Genomic DNA, 16,648 nt, shown 5'->3' on the forward strand with positions numbered 1-16,648 from the left:
CCATACAGAGGAGACGGTGGTAGAGACAAGGAATAAGGAACTGGTTCAGTATCCTCAGCTTCTGCCACGGTTTCAGGGCAGCCTTCTGAAGCTTATTGAGCTTCTCGGCCAGATCCTCTTCTGACAGGGACCTGGCGGCGGCGTCCTTGTAGAGTTGTCCCAGGTACTTGAGCTGCGAGCCGACTGCTAAGGTCGGGAGACCTTCTCCCTGGATCTTCAATTGGCGCCTGGTTTCCACGTAGCACCTCTTGGTGCCCGGTACTCTCAGGAGCTGGTAGCTCTTGCACTTCTGGGCGTTACACTCCATGGAGTTCCAGCTGCCACTCCATCGTGGCCAGATCCGGTGCCAACAGCACATCATCGGCAAAGGCCAGTACTGTGATGTTCTGTGTGCCCAACTTGCCTCTTCTGTCGCACATGGCACGTAGGAACGGGTCCACGGCCATGTTAAACAGAAGGCCACTAGTCGGGTCGCCTTGTCGGACACCTCTTTGGACTTGAAGTGGTGCAGACCTCTCCCCGCAGCATTCCAGGGTGGTGGTCACATCCGAGTACATTTCGGTGAGGTACTCGATGGTGCGAGGGTCAATGTTGGACCGATGCAGGACTCAGAACAAACCTTGTCAAACGCCTTGGCCATGTCCACACTGACCAGCACCATGGGGACGCCCTTTCCCCGATGCTCCCTGATCACAGCCGCTAAGATGGTGGTGTTGGCCATGATCCCATCCTGCCTGGTGAATCCACGCTGGGAGTGATCTAGATCCACAACCGACTCCAGCCTTGCATTGATTACCTTGTTGAGGAGTCGCAGCACCAACTGGAGATCGTGATGGGTCTCCAGTTCTTCGTCTGTGCTGGATCTCCTCCCTTCGGCAACAGTACTGTCCGGTTCCGCCTCAAAGGCGTTGGTATGAGGTGGAACAGCCAAATGATGTTGAGTAGGGCAACCAGATCCAGGTGGTGGACCCTCTCCATATCACCCCTCGTCACTCCATCCACACCAGATGCAGAATCTCTCATCTGGCGGAGAAACCTCTCTATCTCCTCGACATCAATCGGTGTGCTGATGTCGTTGGTTCCATCACCAACAGGACCTACTCTGGGGGGATGTTCTGGCGCCGCAAAGATCCTTCTGTATGCCTCCTCAAACTCGGCCATTGGTGGTGGTTGGCCCTCTGGAGGAGCTCCGTCCAGAATGAGTGCAGCAGCCCCAGCAGGGTGTTCCCACATGAAGTGCTGCAACTCAGCGTACATCCGGGCTCGCCGACTGCTCCGATTGGGCCAGGCAGTGTTCTTCCGCTTCTTCCCCTTCTTCCAAGTCCCCGTCTTTCGAGAGTGCTTCCTCTTCTTGGTGTTCTCCCTTGGCAGTCCCTTGATGTAGCTTGACAGTAGCTCATCGAGGCGTGGGGGATCAGTCTCCTGGCCAGTGCACACATCCACTATCTCCACCATCTGCGGTGTGACACTGGCCCTCAAATTGAGCAGTCACTCGAGATCTGCTCGCACTCTCTGGGACAGGGGTGGCGTCGGGCAGGGAATTGGCGGTCGAAAGGCACAGTCCAACTGGGCACGCTCTGGCGACGGCACAGGCAGGTCATCCCTCTTCCTCCGTTCCAGGTATTCTCTTCGCTCCCTCAGGATGGCCTGATAGCGTGGCTTCCTCCGGGCTTTGGAGATGCCATCCGCGCTTCTTCCAAGTTCTTCAGCCATTCTCTTATTGATGTCCTTCTGCAGAGCTCCCTCTGGGAAGTCACATTCAATCCTGGCCATCCTGACATACGTCTCGTCAGTGTACCTCGAGGAGGAACCCCGGAGGTCCGCCAGCTCAAGGTCACGCGCATTGTACAGGGCAGCATGACCTCTCCTTAAATGCTGACGGGCCCCGGCGTAGGTGTCAAAGAGACGGCCACATCCGGGTGCTGGGCAGGTGAACTTGCCGTCCTCCTGTGGTGGAGGCTGCACACATTGCTGGATGTGGCGCGCTCGGTTCGGCAGCGTACGTCCCGAAATATCCTTTCGGCAGGAGGGGCACAGCACCTTCTCTCCAACCTCTCCCACTGGTTGTGTTCGTGGGACATCGTGGGCACAAGGAACTTCATCCTGTGCCCGTGTCCGGGGAGCGGGGGCGCCCATCAGAGGGTCCGCCCCCATCCGAGGCTTCACATTTCTTCCAGGAAGGATAGCATGAGCCGGTCGCGACAGGTCGTTGTCCCGGACACGACCCCGCATACAATGCATGCCTGCGACACCCCTCACTTGCCACTGTGTGGTGTTCTCCTGGTGGCGGATGGCAACCTCTCTGCCATGCTCAGAGAGTAAGTGAGTAGGCTAGGCAAAGGTTTACAGCGACGGGAGAAGGCTTCTTCTCTCTCTGCAGTTTCCAACCATCTGTCCTAGTGCGGATTACCAGCGATCTAGGACTCCTGTCAGGGACTGCAGAGGGGCCCCTCTTGTTCCCAACCTGACCCCTAAGCCCTTGTCTGGATCACTCCTTGCTCAAGGGAATGACCACAGGGATTGCTCCCCATCCTATCAGCAGAGCTCCTGTTTGTTTAACACCAGCGGTACCACAAGGAGGTAGGAGTTGCTTTGCTCATGAGAGGCTATGTATTAGCATCATGAACCATTCCGTAACTATGTTGGCCAGCTGATCTCGGATACTAGAACCCCGAGGGGCTCCGACACCTCAAACGATCGCTTTCCTTTCCTCTAACAACCACGAACGAGTTCGCAGCTGAAAGAGTCATAGTAACTCCCGCCATTATTACTATTATTGTTCTATACTACCAAAGGACACAAATTGGGACAAAAAGTCTTAAGTCGACCAATGTATTCAATCAGGGGGATTCGGACCATTGCCCACACCACGCATGATGTCGGGATGTCACATGGGCCAATAAGTCATCAGTGTCTGTCGGACACATGTTAGGACATTGCAATTGTAGTCAGGTCTTTATAGCATAGAGCCTACAAGGGTTTCTAGTGTCTTTGGTTTAACTCGGACCTTTAGTTTATAGTTTGTTTGTATGTTCCAAATGCACTTGAAGGTGAGATTGAGCAGGAGACAGAAGACCAGAAAGCTAAAGACAACGAGTATCGTCAAAATCTACGTCAGCTCCGAATCGACTACAAGGATGTGAAGGTGCGGATCGAGGAACTGAAAGAGAAGGCCAAGAAGTGTATGGAGAATAAGTTTGGCTGCAAGATTGACCTTCGAGAGTTGGAAGAGACGGTGCTACGAATGATGGTGGCCGACATGAAGTTCTCGGTCAAAGACGTGGCACAGGAGTACAGCCTGCAGATGAGAGAGTTGCAGGTGCGGGTTGGTTAGTGTAAGAGCCCTTTGAAACTTATGTTTCGCGGTGGCTTGAAGTATTTCAGTAAAAAAAAATATAAAAAAATAGGCGCATTAAAAGTTATACTTGGCGTGATAAAAAACTAACTTTAATTTTGCACGCAAATAATTAATATAAATTATATAATAAAAGGACTGGAGTGATATAAATAAAGTCGGTAAAATATAAGTACAATCAAATTAATTTTTTTTAATAAATACTCAGTAATAAATATTAATATAAACATGCATTTAAAATAAGTTATTTAATGTAGTACAATAATAGTTTACTTATCTATTTATAATAACGTAATAATTTATAAAGCAAATAAATTGTACGTACAGGGAAATTTCCTCATTTATATAAGTACACTTAAAAAAATTTATAAATAGTATTTGTATCACTAATATCACAATGAATAAATTTGTTTTATGATATGGACCAGTATTCAATATCTTTCACTTAAGTATAAGATTAAAAAGCACATGAATTTTTTTATTTGTATGTAGCCTTTTCTTCATCATGTGAAAATTTTGTTGCATGGTGCGTGTGCATCATAAAAATTCACACTCATAATTTTTTCATAATGTGCCTAAAGAAGTATAACATAAATACAAAGTTAAAAAAGTTAAGTAAGCATGCAGTAAGACCTATTATTATTATTATTATTATTATTATTATTATTATTATTATTATTATTATTATTATTATTATTACTTTGCAATATATCATGCACAATTATCTACACTTTAATTCTAATGTTATGCTTTTACAAAAAATATTTATACCTCTGATGGGAATTTTTTTAAAAAAATTAAATTGATATTAAAATTAAATTATCACTTGTAAGTAAATTATAGTTTATGTCAGCTCAGGCTATTAAAACACAACACTGATTTTTATTATGTATAAATAATAGTAATTAATAATTTAAGGTTCTCTCTCCAAGCTAAGTTGGGTCATAAATTTTCTCATCAAAAATTACTAAAAATTATTTTGAGTTGAAAAAAGCTCATGCTAGTGATCGTAGTTATAAATGTTTGCATATAATATTTATTATATATCAGACAAAACATAATATACAAGAGCATTATCACTGTAATTTACAGTAAAATCCCTCAAACAATTGTAATAACTAGAAAAATAACAAACCATCCTGACATGTAAGAAGTACTAAGTACTGAAATAAGAATTGCAACTTATCTTCATAAATTATTCATACAAGGTAATGTATTTTGCTTATATTTAATGAATATCTTGTTATAGTTTCAAAGCATATATATTTTTTTATTACATGTTCTCACATTGTACATTTGATAGTTGAACACAATTTGGTTGCATTTGATTAATGTAAATATTTGGTAATCGTTTTGTTACCGGTACAATCCTTCTAAATGTGTAGCTCTGAGGCAAAGACACCATGTCCCAAAATTATTATTTTACGATGAACTAGTTTTGATTCATGTCCACGTAGTGTTCTTTGTTTCCGAGCAAAAATGGACATGCCTATTTTCACTATTTACAGTACAAGAACATAGTGCTCTATACCACTATATAGTGCAAACTATGTACAACATAGACGTGGTGACAATTCTTGTTTCATAAAGAATGGACTTTTTTTTTTTTATAAAGTTTTGTGTTCTTCTGTTTAAAAGTGTTCAAAAAATATATTTTTTATGGAACTTTTTTAATTATGTAATTTTTTTTATTCCATGTTGCTGATTTCAGCATTCAAGTGTCACTCAGTGTAAATTGTAAGTATTAACAACCAAATGTTTCTAAAGCTTGCTTTTTCCAACTTGTTTTGGCAGGAAAAGATGAGGCAGAAGGAAGAAATATTATCATTTGCCATGCAGGAAAATACAGAGAAGTTAAACCTCCTGACGATTTTAGAAGAAGAAAAAAATAAATTGGAGAGTATGTTGCAAGTTCAGCTGCACAGGATGGTACGTAGTACACAACTTTAAATAAATTAATTTAACCATCAGATGTTTTACGTGAAATATAGCTACTTGAAAGTCGGCCACATTCAAACCCATCGACGTTCCCATGCAAACCAGTATTACATACATTAAGGCTAAGATCCTGAGTTTCTCGCGAGCGGGCAAAGACACGCGTAGTTATCTTTGTCCTCAACAGAACGCACTAGCAGTACGGCTGAACGATGTAGCGACGCGCGGAAAAAAGAAGGGGGGTGGGAAAGAGGACGCTGTTCTCAGTATTCTTATCGCCCAGCGGGGTGTCATGTTTACGACCAGTCTAGATGAGGGGGTGGGGGAAGGGTGTACTCTGTCTCGGCGAGCATTTAGATTTCCAATCCCTTTGCCTCTCTGCCCCTTTCCCGCATATCCACTCAAGACTACGCGATCCTCAACAAAGCGCAAGAGAATAAATATTACTATTTTTTGTACATTTCCGTAGAAACCCGTACGTAACCGAGTGCAACCCAAGGTAATTGTAATAAATATTCATTTGGTGCACTACACATATACAATATACAACTTGTATGTTTTACTGCGGTGATTATGTGGCCAACACTATCAGATTTGGTCTCTTTTGCAAGAACGCTCGTTCACAGCTAACCACTACATTCAAATAAGTTGGCCAGTAATGTAGTTTTCATGCCCCTGTAAAAAAAAAATAATAATTTTTAACTGTGTATTACAAAGGTTTTGCGCTTCTACAAATTTTCTTTCTTTACACATTTTGTCACAGGTGTGTGCATATGTGTATTACACAAACAGTTGAATATGTGTATTACACAAACAGTTGAACGTTGACCATCTAATAGCATGACGTTATGTTGCAAAGCGGTATTATTTGCTATATTTGATATCTGATTAGGACTATTTTTCTGTGCAACTATATATATGCGAACTTTTTATACTATCGGAGAATTTTTTGTAGCTGAACATCTGTCTTCAAAATATTGCGGATTATTGCATTAATTTTAGTGTTTTAAATGTATTATGATTTGATGTATGTAAACATGAGGCTAGAGCTAGATAAAAGTTTTTGTTTGCTTTTTTAGCTGACCTGCAGCTTGTGGCTTTTGATTACACTTCCTTTTTTATATGTGATGTTTAAAAACGATGTTATTAGTAAATGTCCTGGCATTCGTACTTCTTGAAAAAAAAACGTAATCATATTTTCGAAAATTAAGCTATCATTTAGTAATTTATTATTGCAATATATATACTTGTGTATGCTAGTCGCGTCTGGCGAAAAGAGATGCTCCTTCACGCTATCCCTACTGGTGACGTCAAGCATCACTGGTAGTTCGTATTTTATGTATGAACTGTAAGTCAAAGAGGCTCGAAATAAACATCAGTTGTAACTAATAATTATTATTATTTCTGAAAGGTCCACATACTCGAACAATCGCCTTCTCTACGCAATCAAACGTGTTTTAAAATATCAAAGGAGTAGACTACACGTCATAGGTTGTATAAGAATATTTCGGAGGGAGCTAACCAAGGATATTTTATCGTGCATACAGATAAAGTGATATTTTAAGAGTAGTAACCCCCCCCCCCCCCAACACCACCACCAACTAATGGATTTATTGACACATCCGTACATAAAAAAAAACACTGCTCGAGAATCTGCACCTGAATCGTCTTATTGGAGTAAAGGTGTACATAAATTACATTCACAGAGGTTATACAGAAGTTAATCAACCAGAGTAAGTGATTAGGAGCAAGGAATACTAATGCAATAAATATGCCATTGATATAATTTAATGATAATTTTTACTCACGTTTTAGAAGTTAATATTGCTGAATAGCAAATTTACATTTTAAAATATTGTAACAATGAAAAATTGTGAACCAATAAATATTTTTTGCCTAGTGTATCATTTGTTTATGTCTTAAAACAAATGGAAACTAGATATTATGAGTACGAAATATTTGTAAGTAATAAAAATTTGCATAATAAAATACTTACATTCATACAAAATACAAATATTTTTCTTAGATATACAAGCATAACTACAATTTCATTTTCGGCCAACGAACATATAGTTAAGCTTTGGGCCTTGATAATAATACATAATTACATTTTCACTTTTCACCAAAAGTACATGAGGCACAACAGTCAACAAATCTTAAAACACAATAAAAATATCCCCGGTGTACATTATATTTTAATACAAACACCAATACAATACTAATTTTAACTGAACATTTTTTGGAGATATGCATAATTTTATTAAAATTAATCAGAAAGTAATGCAGTCACATGTTTGCAACCTTGCGTACTTACTTCACTTGCCTTTGACGAATCCGGATAGGTTCAATGTTTAGCCAGCCGAAAAGGATGTTTAGATTTTATTTTTAAACGCATGTGAAATTAGTCTTTTTTTTTTTTTAACACTTCATCGCTGTCACGTGAATTTACGGCAACTTACATTATTATTGTACTTTTGTTTCTTAGTAACGATCGGTAGGCTAATTATGTACATGTGTTTGTTGAAACTTCGTTTTAAACATCCATAAATTAATTTTGTCAATTTATTTATTGATACCAGTAAAATACAAAATAAATGATATTTATTTTACGACCTCTTAAATTATTTAAATGATAAATAAAATATGACCAAAATTTTTCAAATGAAGACGTATTTTCAACTTGAAGAACGCGAGAATTACACAGATTCATTTACTTGCGTCATTGAATATATATAATGTATAGAAGTCGCGAGCCCAGGTTAAATTTTCTGTCCGGTTTCGCAGAAGAATTGTTGTAGTTCCAAGCTCCGCCGCTGCGATCGCTTCAATCGCTGGGTATCGACAGCGCACGCCCCTAGCGGTCTTAGGGCGTACTAGGTTAACCAGCCAGTCACCCTCCCATATACGGGAAGCTGGTATCAGCACCGTTCGGCGACCTTGACGATAAGTATTCCTTACCACTGACTTTGAGAGCCACGAAACCCCGGGAGAAGACAGTTACTTGGATCACTGTATCGAGGGATTGTGTACCCTAGTAACGTGAAAATTAGCTCCTAAGAACTTTGTATCAGGCCTTCAGTCCGTGTTGAGTTTAAAATATGATTTAATTTAAAAGTTAAATACCTACTTATTTTAACTTTATTTCGCATTGATAATTTTATAATTTCAGACATGCTGAAGGGTAATAAATGTGCGTACACGGGTTGTCAGAATACGAGGATCGGTTCACAAGGCACATCAATGTTCCGTTTTCCAGTTAAAAATAATGACAGGGATGTTGTGAATTATAACTTGCCAATTTTGTTTTACATTATTTATCAGTTATATACTGTGTAAAAAAAGTTGACGCAAGTATGCGAGGAAAGTCCTAATTATTTAATATGAATTTGTAAAGAATTCTTTTCTATTATATTTAAAATATCCACGTTTTAATTACTTTAAAAAACTAATTATATTACAGCAACCACATATTTTTAATTTCATCATTTTGACTAAAACCGAGTGAACGCTAGTTAATTTTCGATGTAAATTTTAATAAACGCAAAGTTTTAGCCAAGTATTACCCACGTCGTCTGTCATAAAATGCATTTGTTTGGCAAGCGTTTCAACAAAATTTTAAGATAGATTGCAAAATGTGCTTAAGAAATAACTAAACAATTAATTATTTGTGAGTAGATAGACTGCAGCTGCATTAGTATTTTTTGTTTATTACTTTACAATATTAAGATGTTAGTAGCTTAATGATCGCTGTCAAAAAACGTCATGTGAAAAATTTTGCGTTTATTTACCAGAGAACATACTTTTTAAGTGGATTAGTGTAAGAAAAACATAAGTTCGAACTTTTGTTTTATACAAAAATAAAAACAAAAACGTGGTAAACATTGGTCCACACAACCACCTCCGTACTTTTTTTAAGTAGATAAAACTGTATAAAATACTTTGAATTCTACCGTTATTACTTAAGTTATGAACAATTTAAATTCAAAAATATTTTATTATGTATCCAGAAAAAAAAATTCACCTGGAAGACACTTATATTGAGATTCTAAAAATTAGGTACGCATTTAAACACGAGTGTTATAGACTTCTAGCCCAGTCAAAGTATATTTTGTGCTCAAATTCAATCCGTTGTTTATGATTTTGTGTTTCAATTGTTCAGTGGTCTGCACGGAACGTCACATCAACAGTCATGATAAATAGGAAATGATAATGTAATTGACATATTTTGGGCAAATAGAGGAATCAGTACCTCTTATCGGCTATATGACTGTGTAGTAAGAATCCACCATTAAGAACAAAGTCAGGGTTTTCCAAGTCCAAATTCTCCCTCGTCACATAAAACATGTACAGGGTTGCTTTCTTGGTTTTGCGTATCCCAGCTTCGTCAAAGAGAGCTAAATGAAATGGAGCCAACTCATACTGCATATACATGATCAAGTCATCCTATTTTTCATCACTTATCGTTAACCTCTGGAAAACTAACAAATGATAAATGAGCTATTACAATTGAATGTAATAGTGTAGCTAATATTCGCCAGAGGGAGAGCTTGATCTTTTCGTGTCAATGCTTGATTAGAATTTTTCCAACATTACTCTGTATTGATTGCTCGCCAATTACTATAGCATTGAAAAAGGTAACTGTGGCATCCCCTACTAGTCCAGTTGCTATATAGATGATTTGTTGTGTTCCAGGAAATGGTGGGTGATTATTTAGCTAAGCAGAGATCTTATATTAATCTGTGGCATCCCTACTTCTTCGATATTGTCAGAAATCTAGTTGTTCAAAGATATAAAATGAGTAGCGCATAACTCTTCAATGATGAGCAGATGCAAATGCAGTCATTCCCAAGGTCCACTCGCTCAAGAACTTGTCAGTGAATCCTCGTCCTCGTGTGAGGCTTCCAACAATTTTCATGTTACGCATTTAAGTCTGTTCTGTGGTCTGTCTGACCAAACGCTATCAGTTCTTTTCTTTGAGAAGTAACCCTGACATGTAAAAATGTTTAATTCTGGGGTCATCATGGACTCTAGCTTAAACATGTCTTGTAAAGTCAAGTAACAGCGTTTGGCATACAAGAAGCACGGTTCACAAATATATAGGTCAGTTGCTATAGGAAAAAGGTTTGAGATAAATAAAAAAAACTCATTTTTTAAGTGAAACTATCTCAAACAATATTAGAGAAATGAAAAAGTGAAAATAATTTTTTATAGGATTTTTAATACTCTTTCATTTTTTTATTAAAACCTTTTTTCTTTTAAGGTTACTCATTTACGAGATATTTTTTTTAAAAATCAAAAACAAATGCCTTTTTTTATAATCCTTTCTAGTTTCTGACTACCTCACTTCCTATTCATCATGACTTTTGATTTTAATTCCCCTGGACACTACTGAATACGTGCAAAGTGTAACAAAAATATCGGATTTAATTCGAGTACAAGCGAAATGTTAGCATATTTTGACTGGGCTATTTATTCTCTCATTAGAACTATGCTAGTTTGAAAGCTTTCAACAAACGTTTCTGACAAATAATCTCAGTCCTGACATATGACAGTTGATTATTCCTCTGCGTTTTACACGATCATATTTTTACATATTTCACAGATGATGAAACAAACACGTACATTTTCTAACGAGTCATTGATTTATAAACTTTCCTCTATACGTGTCAGTGATTGCACGTGTGTAAGTCGTTTGCTAAAGATCGACAATGAAATATTTTACATTAATTAATGTAAAAAATAGTACTTACTAATGAGATTATTTTACTTAACGTATAAAACGTATACGTAACGAATACCTAGGGACAATAACACAATAGTTTTGTTAAATGTCATTAGATGGCATTGTGCATGTTTCGTATCGTTAAGAATGTACGGAAGTAAAAGTTAAAAAAATTTATACGCAATGGAAGAGTTTTATATACTGATATTTAGAATTAAATAATTCTTTGAAATTTATATTGTACTCTGTTTTATTTTTTTTAAAGTTGTTAAGTGATATTTAAATTGATTATGCATATACATATAATATAAGGTAAATACAGCTGTGGTATATGGGAACTTGCACGATTACAATTTCGCTCAAAATTACTGGGCATCATTTAGCCACAGTTTGTTTCACTTAAGATGGCTTTAGATTACATTTATTGCAACGGATTAAGTCTTTGGCCGCTGAATATTTTACTGTAAAATAAACAAAAGTTATTAATACATGATTAGCTAGTCTTGCACTACATGAATATGTGTTAGTTTTGTTTATTGCTTCACCAATTCTTAATGCTTCATATAATTCATATGTCAAAGTCACAAATTTCGTTGTACGAACTGTCAAAAATGTCACCTACTATGGTAGGATGATTATGTGGCTTTTTTTACATTGAAAGTTTTTGTGCATGTAAATAAACACTTCAAACAACTCTAGAATACAGAGAACTGTTTTTCGCTAGAGTTTTATACACCAACTTAACTCAAAGTTACTGGGCCCTCATTATTTGTAAATTATAAAGATGATAAAATAGTACGTATAATCATTTGTTTGTGGTATTTTTATTTTACTTCCACCCATTTTTAATTTTTTTTTTATTTGACTTGAAACGCAATTTAATGCACTGTGTTGTATAATGCTCCTGAAGGAGAATTTACAAACCAACTTTACTTCTGAAAAGTATAGGTAGTAAATATTTTTAAAATTTTGTATAAACTTTTTTTTAGATCTAGCCATGTTAATAAAATATTAATTTATCACTGCAAAATAATATTCACTGCACGTATGCGAACATAAATATTATGTATGTACATGTTTACTGTTTAGTTATTTCTTTGACATACAATATTTTTCCCCGATAAAAACGAGTTTCTTGTGTTAGAGCTTACTAAAGTTTTTATTAATGCATGACTAAGTTCGTGCACAGATTTACACTGATCAACTATTTATATAACAGTGTCTGGTATTTTATAATTTCCTCTTTGCATACATTTGGTTTAATTTATATTAAAGTGGATTCTATGAGGTACTTTAATTAATTTGGTGAATAAAATATTTATTTTATTTCCAATTGGACCGATTTTTATTCAAATACAATATTTATTACACCATCTGGAATCCAACACCAATGAAGTACTGATATATGTGGCTCTTTTTAAATAATTGTGTAATATTTCAAGGAATATTTTTTTGCTTTCGGTTCTTTAAACAAAATACATTTGTGTTCAATATATTTACGTATCGTTTTGACGAGCATAACCTCCCGCCTTGTCAATGCGCTGGCCCTCCACACAGCAACGGAAACAAAATACAAAAGATAGAGAGAGAGAGAGAGATAATACGCGCGCGACCTTGAGACAAGCGATACTATAGCGCTCTAGCGTGGGAGACACTAACCACGAGTGCCTTCTTTTCGAAAGCAGAGCTGTCTGGCGGGGGAGCTTGCAACTACCTCAGTTTTGATTCCAAAACTGGCAGAATAAATCGTATCCCCTCGCGACTTCTATAAGTTATATATATTCAATGCTTGCGTATTGCATAGCATACTTCACGTCCATTTCTGACAGTCTTGCGAAGTCACTTCCAAAGTATGTACAAGTATATTCTTCAGACGAATTCGGACATGGCATTATAATCTTCCATTATGTGTAGAAGACGTGTTCTTACATTTGCTTGGAGTTAAAAAATTATTATTTTTTTGAAATAATAAAGGCAATTTTAAAGTTTAACTCCATTGCAGAAACACTTACGCAATATATTTGGTGGTTCTCTGCAAGTGTATTTTGTGTTTTATTCTAGTTCGATAATGAAGTCAATCTGAATTTATTGCCTTTTTTCAGATTTGTTTATACATTAGACGTATATAAATATAAAAAAATTATGTAACAGGATGAATCTTAAATGGTTTGAACAGTTGTTGGTTTGTTCATTAAAAGCCTTTCTTTTTTACTGTTCAAGTTGGATTTCTTTATAACTCAAAAAAATTATCACGTAACTAAAAAAATGAATAAAAGAGCAAACTTCTGTTCGTATGTAGGTGTTAATTTTGCTACCGTTTAAATCATGAAAATAATGTAATACAATTTGTTCGATAAGTAGATTTAGAAGTAAGGCTACATATTTCAGTCGTTACCATGGTACGACTTCCGGAAAAGTTTTACATATATATTTTTTTTACAGAAGGTACCGGAGCGCAGAAAGGAATTGTATTGTTTGTGAGAGTTCTCTGTTGGCAGTAACACCTATGCTATACGTTTGATGTTCTGTTTCCAACTCATCGTTAAAACTAAATTTTACAGACTGATTATTATCCTTTGATTTAAAATCTAAGTTATTTACTGTGTTTAAATATGCTTTCTTGCGTTTAAGAATATTTTGTTTTGGTTGTATGATGTTTGAGTCACCCGCAAAGATAATGAGATAGTTATTTTATACTGCCTCTTTCGCGTTTTTTTTTAAATTGTAGTCTTTCTTAACAGTGGGGAATCAATTATACAGGCTGTGCTAAATAGATAGATTACGTTTATATCATTAAGATCAAACTCTTCTATTTTTGTGCATTTTATAGTATTCCTATTTTAGTTAATTTATCCAACAATATATTTATACAATCAAGGCCTTAGATGCTTTATAAAAAAAACTCAAGTGTTTCATAATCAGTTGCCGTGTATAGATTTATTTTGTAGAAAATAAGCAGTATGTGTTTTAGTGCTTAGAGTTTATGTAAAAGCATGTATTAAATTTGAAAGTATGAAAGTATTTTGTACTTTTCATTCTTAAAATTATCATACAATGTTAAAATATTTTTTGATATAAATAAGGACACCTGTATTTCACGAATACATCTCGTGTCAGGCTATTTCACACATAACTGTAGCCTAACCTAACCTAACCTTTGTGGCAGTCCTGCAATGACATTTTTCGGTGTTAGTGTATTTCGGCGTTGTGGTACACAGCAGTTTTATAGCTGTCGGCGTTGTGGTCAATTTGGCATTTTGGCGTTGTGGTGCGTCCCCCTGAAATGACTTAGAAGTAGAATTGTAAAGACAGCAAGTACTTTGCTCCAGGAACATCCGTACATGGACAGAGAAGCAGAGTACCAGCAAGACATACAGAGGCTGGAGAGCATTGCGCGGAAGCAAGCGGAGCAGATCAGGTGTCTCCAGGAGGAGACCAAACACCTGACGTGCAAGTCGAGGCCACCGCGACCGGCCGTCCCGTGCGCGCCCGCCCCGGAAGAGCAGCCGGGCACGGGCGCAGACTCTCGCGACCAGCGCTTGTCCCAGGAACTGTCCCCTTCCCCGCCCGACGTGAGGGACGAGTCCGCGAGCCAGTGAAGGATAAGCGGCAGCCAGGCGCAGCAACATGTTACCTTATACTTCCATAAACATTTTTGTGTAAAAAAATGTATTATGAAATGATAAATTAAATGTGTCCTCTTTCAACATTTTTTTCCTTCCCCCCCTTCCCTATCATGATCTTATGAAAATGGTGTGGATCAGTTGTCTTGCCCCTCAATGCTGTAACCACAGAGAAAGTGGCAGAATTCTAATTTTAATGTTTGTAATACAACCATGAAATCCTACATGTGGTAAATAGTCAAATGTAACAATGTTTGCGATATACTGAATTTGGATTTATATTCAAAAGATTGTCTCTCGAAACACAAAAATTAACACAGATGATAACCTGTTAAAGCTAGTGGTGGTAGCAGGGTTGGAAAAAAAAAAAACCAAACAACCTGGTTGTTTTTGGTTCAAACCAGGTTTTTGTATTACATTAGTTATTTTGATTCTCAGCATATTCAAATGAAAGCCATACAACATCCCACTTTCTGCCATGTTGAACCAGAAAAGTTATAACATCAAAGAACTGAAGTCAAGAAAATCTGCACATCTGACCACAGAGAGGGTGTTTCCCCAGAGGAGGAGGACTCTCCATAGAATGGGTGTTTCCCGCATAATGGGCAATTACAGTACAGTCTGGGATTTCCCACAAAATCGGAATTTTTTAAAATAATTAATTCCTCTGTTTTATATTTTGACTACGACTTACAACTTATTCAGATAATTTAAATGATAAGATCTTAATTAGTATATAGTTATCACAGTGGAATTAGACCTTTCATTAAAATTTGTTAAGATATTCTATTTAAAAAAATACATTAAATAAAATTGGTTTAAAAAAAATACCACATGATTTAAATCGGCCAACCCTGGGCGGTAGCGCATTTCCACCTGTTTCGAGGGAAAGGGAACATTTACAAGTGAAAAAAAAAAAAAAAAAAACACTTTCAATAAAAAAATTTATTTACATTAAAATTAAAATATTTAACATTTCATTTAACACCATGCATTGGCATGGTAACACCATTTATAACAATGGAGCAGCCACTTGGAAAACAATTTGAATAGTAACACTATGTAACAATACTTAATATATATTAGAATGTAGACACACCCACATAATTTTACACTACTGCAGCAGTACCTACTTGAAAACACTAAGCATCAGAAACAAAAAATGTTAATACGTAACTGAACAACATGAAACAGTTTCAAAAGGCACAAAAACATGTTGTGGAGAACCGAAAGTGAGAAGCCTACTATGCACTAGGGAAGTTTCCGAGAAGCATGATTGTGATGTCACTCTGTTCGTCTGCAGTCAACTGTTTGTTTTCTGCTGGTCAGCGAATGTGCATTGCTACCAACCTAATAGCCGTCAACGTGGACCCAGCACAAGCAGTCACTTCACTTTAACTGTCGTGTTTTATACCTGCCTGTATAAAAGTTTTATACAGAATGTTCAGAAATTGCTACACATAAATTCACTGGGTGGCAGAGGATGCCAAAAGAAAACAAATAATTTTTGTTAAGGATCTTACGTCTGGAAAATGCAACCCTGCAAAGTTGCAGTTCTGTCCCTTGAAATGAGTTGAATACCATGTAAAACATGTTTCAGGCAATTTGTTAAAATTTTTATATTTTCACTAAACAATGCCAACTTCACTGTGTACTAAAATCCAATTGGAATAGAGAAATAACATTAAAACTAATGCAAAATGAAGATTCAATAACCAGAAATGAAAAGTTTTAAGCTCACAGTGTAATTCATTTGACGTGGACCACGGCTTGGGATTCCAACACCTTGGCATAAGTCAAATTTATAAGGATAGAGTTAGTAGCCAAGTGTTTCTGAGCTTTGCAAAATCTTTGAGGTCTGGTCGTCGTAAGCCTTTGTGCATGAAAGTGTGACTTAAAACCCTATTAAACAAATTTTTAAACCATTTGGAGGGGATGCAGTGTTTTATCATTTTACAAAATAGTGTAACTACCAAACTATTGTCAATTGCAGGGCGAACCCTGAGGTGGCGT

General features: G+C 37.0%; 2 protein-coding genes across 4 annotated transcripts in view; one reads left to right on the plus strand and one right to left on the minus strand.

Moving 5' to 3' along the window:
* The window catches only part of LOC134538407 (cilia- and flagella-associated protein 44), a 107,727-nt gene extending 93,008 nt beyond the window's left edge, over positions 1–14,719 (plus strand). For both annotated transcript variants that reach the window (XM_063379707.1, XM_063379706.1), the window contains 3 exons: positions 3,051–3,319; positions 5,150–5,284; positions 14,342–14,719. In XM_063379707.1, the coding sequence (XP_063235777.1) occupies positions 3,051–3,319; positions 5,150–5,284; positions 14,342–14,611 (674 nt within the window). In that variant the 3' untranslated portion in view covers positions 14,612–14,719. The remainder of the gene's footprint in view (positions 1–3,050; positions 3,320–5,149; positions 5,285–14,341) is intronic.
* LOC134538408 (jerky protein homolog) overlaps positions 1–16,648 on the minus strand; it is a 32,434-nt gene that overhangs the window by 12,109 nt on the left and 3,677 nt on the right. The gene's annotated exons all lie outside the window — the stretch shown is intronic.

This window comes from Bacillus rossius, chromosome 13 (assembly GCF_032445375.1).
Source record: "Bacillus rossius redtenbacheri isolate Brsri chromosome 13, Brsri_v3, whole genome shotgun sequence".
NCBI classification, from domain to species: Eukaryota; Metazoa; Arthropoda; class Insecta; order Phasmatodea; family Bacillidae; genus Bacillus; species Bacillus rossius.